The sequence below is a fragment of the Bufo bufo genome, chromosome 9, assembly GCF_905171765.1.
Source record: "Bufo bufo chromosome 9, aBufBuf1.1, whole genome shotgun sequence".
Taxonomy (NCBI): Eukaryota; Metazoa; Chordata; class Amphibia; order Anura; family Bufonidae; genus Bufo; species Bufo bufo.
Window position 1 is genome coordinate 142,168,353 of NC_053397.1, and position 8,969 is coordinate 142,177,321.

At 41.9% G+C, this 8,969-nt stretch overlaps 1 protein-coding gene across 1 annotated transcript in view; it reads right to left on the reverse strand.

The window, feature by feature from the left end:
* Nucleotides 1-5,976, reverse strand: part of CHADL (chondroadherin like) — a 130,025-nt gene extending 124,049 nt beyond the window's left edge. Inside the window, exon 1 of the mRNA XM_040407410.1 lies at nt 5,818-5,976. Coding sequence (XP_040263344.1) covers nt 5,818-5,973 — 156 coding nt within the window. The 5' untranslated portion in view covers nt 5,974-5,976. The remainder of the gene's footprint in view (nt 1-5,817) is intronic.
* Nucleotides 5,977-8,969: the final 2,993 nt, after the last annotated feature.

Genomic DNA, 8,969 nt, shown 5'->3' on the forward strand with positions numbered 1-8,969 from the left:
AACAGTCATCACGACAACTGGGTTGAACTATTGCCTTGGGCTGAGTTCTCATACAACAATCATGTCAGCGAGTCGTCCAAGAAATCTAAATTTTTTGTTGTTTATGGCCAACAACCAAATATCCCACTCCCGGTGTCTCCTTCTTCCGGTATCCCTGCTGCAGATGCTACCTCAAGAGAGTTCTCTAAAATCTGGGAGGAGACTAGGGGAGCTCTGAAAGAGGCTTCTGTGCGCATGAAAGAGTGGATAAAAAACTTAGAAATTCTCCAAAATTCTGTCCTGGTGATAAAGTCTGGCTTGCTTCCAAATACATCCGGCTCAAAATACCCTCCTACAAATTGGGTCCTCGCTTCATCGGTCCATTTGAAATTCTTGAACGAATCAATGATGTTTCCTCCAAGCTTAAGCTACCAGCCTCCCTTCGGGTACCGAATTCCTTCCATGTCTCCCTGCTGAAGCCCATCATCCTGAATTGTTTTTTCAAGAAACTGGTCTCTGCTCCTGTTGCGTTCAGTGATAAGAATGTCTATGAGGTAAAGGCCATTCTGGAGATGAAGAAGAGTAGAGGGAAAATCCTGTTTCTGGTCGATTGGAAGGGTTTTGGCCCTGAGGAGAGATCTTGGGAACCCAGGGAGAACATCAATGCCCCTCTTCTGCTGAAAAAATTATTGTCTAGGACCAGGCCTGAGGAGAGGGGGCATAAGGGGAGGGGGGGGTACTGTTAGCCCAGCGGCCTGTGCCGGCGCTGCTGCCCCTATCAGCAGGCACGGGTGCCGGGCTCCCTCTTTTCCCTCCTGCTGCCCAGATGACAAACACGGGCAGCAACTAACTTAAATCTGCTACATATGTTCCATGACAGTTTCCTTCCTGCTGGAGACTTGCATTTGTGTTGAAGCTTGCATGGGTGTGTCTCTCTTCACCTAAGAGGCAACACACACACACGACCTCTGTCTCAGCAGCCTATGGCTGGATTGCAGCAGGTATTTAAAGGCACTTCCTACTACAGGAAGTTGCCTGAGCAACCTCAGTGTCTAGCTTGTCTAGTCCCTGTGCAGAGGTGTTTATCTTGTCTGCCTTCCTGTGTACCAAATCCTGCTATTGTACTCCTGGACTTTGCTTTCTGCCACCTGCCTCTGACCTCTGACTTCGTTTATATGGACTTTGCCTGTTTGCCGCCTGCCCCAGACCTCGGATCTTGTTTGCTGACTTCGCTTGATTGCCGCCTGTCCTGACCCGTACCTCCAGGCCTCGTACGTCCCCTTGGTGCTTGCACCGAGCACTCTGACCCCCTGGTCAGCTGCCACTGACTTGGGGACTACTCTGGAGTGGCACCTGGCAGCTACCCTACGGCCAAAGCCTATCCCCACCATCAGGGGGTCTAGTGAATACCAGGTAGCTGTTTAGTTACGCCCCTCCGGAGTATACCCAGTCAGTGGTGCAGTGGGTCCACACTCGCTTGCATAACAATGTGACTGCTGACAAAAGCAGCAGGATGAATTCTGAAGTGTTTCGGGCAATATTATCTGCTCATATTCAGCCAAATGCTTCAGAACCTATTGGACGGCGCTTCACACTGCAGATGGACAATGACCCAAAGCATACTGCAAAAACAACCAAAGAGTTTTTTAAGGGAAAGAAGTGGAATGTTATGCAATGGCCAAGTCAATCACCTGACCTGAATCCGATTGAGCATGCATTTCACTTGCTGAAGACAAAACTGAAGGGAAAATACCCCAAGAACAAGCAGGAACTAAATACAGTTGCAGTAGAGGCCTGGCATAGCATCACCAGGGATGAAACCCAGCGTCTGGTGATGTCTATGCGTTCCAGACTTCAGGCTATAATTGACTGCAAAGGATTTGCAACCAAGTATTAAAAAGTGAAAGTTTGATTTATGATTATTATGTCCCATTACTTTTGATCCCTTAACAAGTGGGAGGCACATATGCAAACTGATGTAATTCCTACACCGTTCACCTGATTTGGATGTAAATACCCTTAAATTAAAACTGACAGTCTGCAGTTAAAGCACATCTTGTTCGTTTCATTTCAAATCCATTGTGGTGGTGTATAGAGACAAAAATGTTAGAATTGTGTCGATGTCCCAATATTTATGGACCTGACTGTACATGCTACAGACATAGTGCTGTGATGTCACAAGTTCACAACAATACTTAGTGCACTAATCAGTAATATGTAATGAGACCTGCTAAAATGTGAAGTCACACTTATTGCGCCAAAATATGCGCAGCATTAATTGCCAATTTGCACAATCACGAATATATTGGAGCACCCTATCTGCATATAAAGCTATTGTAATGTTCTGCCGTCCCAACCATTTTCTCCAGTCTCAGGAAACTTATAGCAGCTTGAAAAATATAGTGAGTGACTCACGCCTGTATTGCACGCGCAATATGCGCATATTACATTGCCGATTTTTGCTATCAAGAAAATAATGGCGAATTCTCAAATTCGCTAATTTATGATGAATATTCACCCAAATATTCGCGAAATATCGCAAATTCGAATACTGAGCTCTGCTTAGGGTTCATTCACATTGGGGTCAGAGCTGAGGTCTTATTGGGGTCTTATTAACATTGGGGGTCTGATTGGGGGTCTGATTAACATTGGGGGTCTGATCTGAATTCTTATTGGGGTTTTATTAACATTGGGGGTCTGATCTGAGGTCTGATTAACATTGGGTGTCTGATTGCTGGTCTGATCTGAGGTCTAATGAAAAATATATTTTTTTAATTGCCCTCCTCTAAAACCTAGGTGCGTCTTTTGGGCCAGTGTGTCTTATAGGGCAAAATTTATGGTCATTTTTGGGATCAAGTTTTGTCCTGGACTACTCAAGTGAGTACCGTACTACATGGATTTCCCTATGCTGCAGAGGATTACTATAGTTTAAAACAGCACCCATGCCTACACATTACCTATTAATATTACAGTCAGCGGGGCCCGGTGTAATAGAATACAGTGACTGCATCGGGCCCCGCTGCCATTACAACACCAGATGCCGGCTCCCACCTCCTGTATTGGGAGTCATTCACTATTATACACAGGGACACTGTTATGGGGGGGGGGGGGTGATTTGTGGATGACACTGTTATGGGGGGGGGGGAAATCTGTGGATGACACATATATAGCATAAGATCCACACATAGCAGTTGCATCCACAGATCCCCCGCATAAGTGTCATCCACAGATCCCCATAACAGTGCCATCCACAGATCCCCATAACAGTGCCATCCACAGATCCCCATAACAGTGCCATCCACAGTTCCCCCATAACAGTGTCATCCACAGATCCCACATAATAGTGTCATCCACAGACCACCATTAGTTCAAAACCCACCAAAAGCACACCTTTTGGTTAAAAAAAATTTTTTTCTTATTGTTCTCCTCTAAAACCTAGGTGCGTCTTATGGGCATGTGCGTCTTTTATAGGGCGAAAAATACGGTATTTGTATGTGCCCCCTTAGACATCTCTTCTCAAGACTAAATACATTTAATTATTTTAATCTTTTCTCACAACTAAGTATTATTTTTTCAGAGTTTATTTCCCTCTGTAAATCCACCCATAAGGTTTCAGCATCCTCACCTACAATTGCCTCTTTCATACTCACCTTCATATCACTCCTCATATATAGGCACGTCACTGCCTTTTCTATTGGTGCTCTCTTTCCTAAAGAGTGTAAAACCCTGAATATTAACAGCCCAGTCATGTGAAGAGTCCGCCATGTCTCAGCCACATCAAATACATATACACTCACCTAAAGAATTATTAGGAACACCATACTAATACGGTGTTGGACCCCCTTTTGCCTTCAGAACTGCCTTAATTCTATGTGGCATTGATTCAACAAGGTGCTGATAGCATTCTTTAGAAATGTTGGCCCATATTGATAGGATAGCATCTTGCAGTTGATGGAGATTTGAGGGATGCACATCCAGGGCATGAAGCTCCCGTTCCACCACATCCCAAAGATGCTCTATTGGGTTGAGATCTGGTTACTGTGGGGGCCATTTTAGTACAGTGAACTCATTGTCATGTTCAAGAAACCAATTTGAAATGATTCGAGCTTTGTGACATGGTGCATTATCCTGCTGGAAGTAGCCATCAGAGGATGGATACATGTTCTCATTCTGTTTATGCCAAATTCGGACTCTACCATTTGAATGTCTCAACAGAAATCGAGACTCATCAGACCAGGCAACATTTTTCCAGTCTTCAACAGTCCAATTTTGGTGAGCTCGTGCAAATTGTAGCCTCTTTTTCCTATTTGTAGTGGAGATGAGTGGTACCCGGTGGGGTCTTCTGCTGTTGTAGCCCATCCGCCTCAAGGTTGTGCGTGTTGTGGCTTCACAAATGCTTTGCTGCATACCTCGGTTGTAATGAGTGGTTATTTCAGTCAACGTTGCTCTTCTATCAGCTTGAATCAGTCGGCCCATTCTCCTCTGACCTCTAGCATCCACAAGGCATTTTCGCCCACAGGACTGCCGCATACTGGATGTTTTTCCCTTTTCACATCATTCTTTGTAAACCCTAGTGAAAATCCCAGTAACTGAGCAGATTGTGAAATACTCAGACTGGCCCGTCTGGCACAAACAACCATGCCACGCTCAAAATTGCTTAAATCACCTTTCTTTCCCATTCTGACATTCAGTTTGGAGTTCAGGAGATTGTCTTGACCAGGACCACACCCCTAAATGCTTGAAGCAACTGCCATGTGATTGGTTGACTAGATAATTGCATTAATGAGAAATAGAACAGGTGTTCCTAATAATTCTTTAGGTGAGTGTATGTGTTCCTCTAGTATATCAACATTCAGTTCATGGAATGTGAATATTTGAGATGTTTTGGGTACTTTGTTTTATATTGTTGGTTTGCAACACGTTTATATGTTACCAGCAGCTCTGTTTTTATTGGTGTACAGTTATGCACATTCTCCTCCTTACTTTCCTCACTAACCACAGCCCTCACTAAATCATCACTGTCCCCACTCTCTATCTACCCTTTGTACCTCCATATACTTCTGTACTGTAATTTTTTTTACCTGTTAGTTTTGCACTGGCAGTTTACCGATTAGATCCTGTCTATGGCAGGGCCAAATCTGCTTCTGTAGATGGCAGGCCTGAAGGCCATTGGTAGGCTCCTGCCTGATAAGGCAACTACTGACATTACACAATTACCTGTACATTATAGGGAAACCCAATTGGGTAAAAAGGGAGCCTTTTCTATTTGTCTCCAAGCTTGGTTAGGTAATGGTATCCTATGCAATTAGCAATTAGTTCTGTTACTACTGTATCTGCATAATACACTTGGCTCTGTTACTGTATCTATGTGGCAAGCTTGGATTTGTTACTGTATCTATGCATTAAGCGTATTCTATCACCATCTGAATATATGGCTATCTATGAATTATGTATTAAACTTGTTTCTGTTATTGTATCTATGAAGTAAGCTTGCTACTGTTACCATATATATGCACCCAGCTTAATTCTGGTACCATACTCTCCAATTCAGAGGGCCACCATCAAAAACTATATACCATGCAGTATACAGTTTTCACAATAAGCCAATATGGGATACTTCGTTGCACTCCCTGAAGAAGGGACTTAAGTTGTCTTGAATGATGTGTAAAAAAAATTTTTTCAACATTAAATTCTGGTCATATCAGCAAGACCTTTTTTTTTTTTTGTTTCTCTTATTGAGAGCAATAACACTAAGCCTTTACATTAACAACAGTTTATCTAAATTCACTAGGTTTACTCAAAATAAAATTTACATTTACTTGTGAAATCTATACTGACCTGTGGGATAGTGGATGGTATCTCTGTTAGGTTCTTATTGGCACAGGTTACAAAAGTTTTGATATTGTCGCAAATGCAGACTTGAGGACAAGGATCAGAAAGAAGTGGACTTGCAAAGAACAAGACTAGAAGACAAGGTATAAACAACATCTTCATTGAACCTAGGAAATAAAGTTAACATTAGAAACTAAGAAGTAAGTGTGATATAATTTTCTAACAAAAATGATAGCTCTTCATAACTTATATCTGAAGTGTCATTTAGGAAAGCATCTAGAGTGGACTATTCTAAAAGTAGCAGTCCACTTGGTCTTTTATGGCTAAAGATGTTGTCCCAGATTGGGGGACCCATGTCCCCTGTTTGAATGATGAGGTAGTCGAGCATGTACACTGCTGCTCTATTTAAGTATCTATATGTGACAAAGATAGCCAAGTGTTCTAGTTGGCTATCTTCATCAATCCTTAATTAAATGAGAACAGTGCTGCAGTAAACAGACTCAACCACTGAATAATGTATAGAGCTGTGTTCCAGCTCACAGCGGCTCCTGAAATCAGCTGATTGGCAGGAATACAGGGAGTTGGTCACCCGCTGATCTGATATTTATAATATTGATGAGCAATACTAAATGGTAAAACACTGGGTAACACTGACATGGAAAAGGATTTAGGAATTTTAATAAACAGCATACTAAGCTGTAGAAACCAATGTCAGGCAGCTGCTGCAAAAGCCAATCAGATATTGGGTTGCATCAAAAGAGGCATAGGTACCCGTGATAAGAACATAGTCCTGCCACTTTACAAATCACTAGTCATACCACACAGTACAGGACTTGGCTCCTGTGAACAATGCAGACATAGCTGAGCTGAATAGGGTACAGAGAAGGGCAACTAAAGTAGTAGCTGGAATGGGTGGACTACAGTACCCAGAAAGATTATCAAAATCAGGGTTATTCACTTTAGAAAAAAGACGACTAAGGGGGGATCTAATAAATATATCTAAATATATCAGGGGTCAGTACAGAGATCTATCCCATTATCTATTTATCCCCAGGACTGTGACTGTAACGAGGGGACATCCTCTGCATCTGGAGGAAAGAAGGTTTGTACACAAACATAGAGGAGGATTCTTTACTGTAAGAGCAGTGAGTCTATGGAACTCTCTGCCTAAGGAGGTGGTGATGTTGAATTCACTAAAATAGTTCAAGGGGGACCTGGATGTATTTCTGGAGTGTAATAATATTATAGGTTATACTTACTAGAGATGAGTTGTTGATCCAGGGAGTTATTCTGATTGCCTGATTGGATTAGGGAAGGATTTTTTTTCCCCTAAAGTGAGGAAAATTGGCTTCTACCTCACAGGGTTTTTTGCCTTTCTCTGGATCAACTTGCAGGATAACAGGCCGAACTGGATGGGTAGATGTCCTTTTTCAGCCTTATAAACTATGTTACTATGTATGTTACTAATATTGCTCTGTCTTAATAACCAGGATTGTCCAACAGTATTTTCATAGTGCGCGAAGGGTCTGATATTGCTAAACACCTCCTTTACTTATCTATTCTGTCTAGGAGATTCCCACTCTGCTTGGTCATTTTTCCATTTCCTACAGTGGTTGCATGATCCTGCTCTCTAAACCTAGGTTTTTAACATAGTAACATAGTAGTAACATAGTATATAAGGCCGAAAAAAGACATTTGTCCATCCAGTTCGGCATGTTATCCTGCAAGTTGATCCAGAGTAAGGAAAAAAAAAACTGTGAGGTAGAAGCCAAAAATTTCTTCCCGTTTCCAATCATACAATCAGAATAACTCCCTGGATCAACGACCCATCTCTAGTAGCTAGCCTGTAATATTATTATACTCTGGAAATACATCCAGGCCCCTCTTGAACTCTTTTAGTGAACTCACCATCACCACCTCCTCAGGCAGAGAGTTTCATAGTCTCACTGCTCTTACCGTAAAGAATCCTCTTCTATGTTTGTGTACAAACCTTATTTCCTCCAGAGGCAGAAGATGTCACCTTGTCACAGTCACAATCCTGGGGATAAATAGATGATGGGAGAGATCTCTGTACTGACCCCTGATATATTTATACATAGTTATTAGATCTTCCCTCAGTCTTCTTTTTTGTAAAGTGAATAACCCTAATGTTGATAATCTTTCAGGGTACTGTACCACGGGCATCTATGCCCCTTTTGATGCAACCCATTATCTTATTGGCCTTGGCAGCAGCTCTCTGACACTGGTTTTTACAGCTTAGTTTGCTGTTCACTAAAATTCCTAAGTCCTTTTCCATGTCAGTGTTACCCAGTGTTTTATTATTTAGAATGTACGGGTGACTTGCATTATTCCTTCCCATGTGCATAACTTTACATTTGTCAGTGTTAAACCTCATCTGCCACTTATCTGCCCAAACTTCCAATCTATCCAGATCCATCTGTAGCAGTATACTGCCCTCTTCCGTGTCAATTACCGTGTCAATTATACTGCAAAAAAAAATATTTTACTGTGCAAGCCTTCTACAAGATTATTAATAAATATATTGAAGAGAATAGGGCCCAATATTGACCCCTGAGGTACTGTTTTCTATCACTAAGCCAGTTACTTACCCACATACAGACATTTTCTCCCAGTCCAAGCATTCTCATTTTATATACTAACCTTTTATGCGGTACAGTGTCAAATGCTTTGGAGAAGTCCAGATATATGACATCCATTGATTCGCCGCTGTCAAGTCTAGAACTTACCTCCTCATAGAAACTGATTAAATTAGTTTGACATGACCCATCCCTCATGAAGCCATGCTGATATGGCGATATTTGCTTATTTTCATTGAGGTACTCCAAGATAGCATCTCTTAGAAAACCTTCAAAGAGTTTACCCACGACAGATGTTAAACTTACCAGCCTATAGTTTCCGAACTCTGTTTTTGGACCCTTTTTGAATATTGGCACTAAATTTGTTGTGCGCCAATCCTTTGGAATACTCCCTGTCAGTATAGAGTCCTTAAATATCAGAAATAAGGGTCTGGCTATGACATTACTTAATTCTCTTAGGATACGGGGGTGTATGCCATCTGGTCCTGGTGATTTATCTATTTTAATACGCCCATGTACTTCTTACTGGGTAAGACAGGGCACTTTTAATGGGGAATTAAC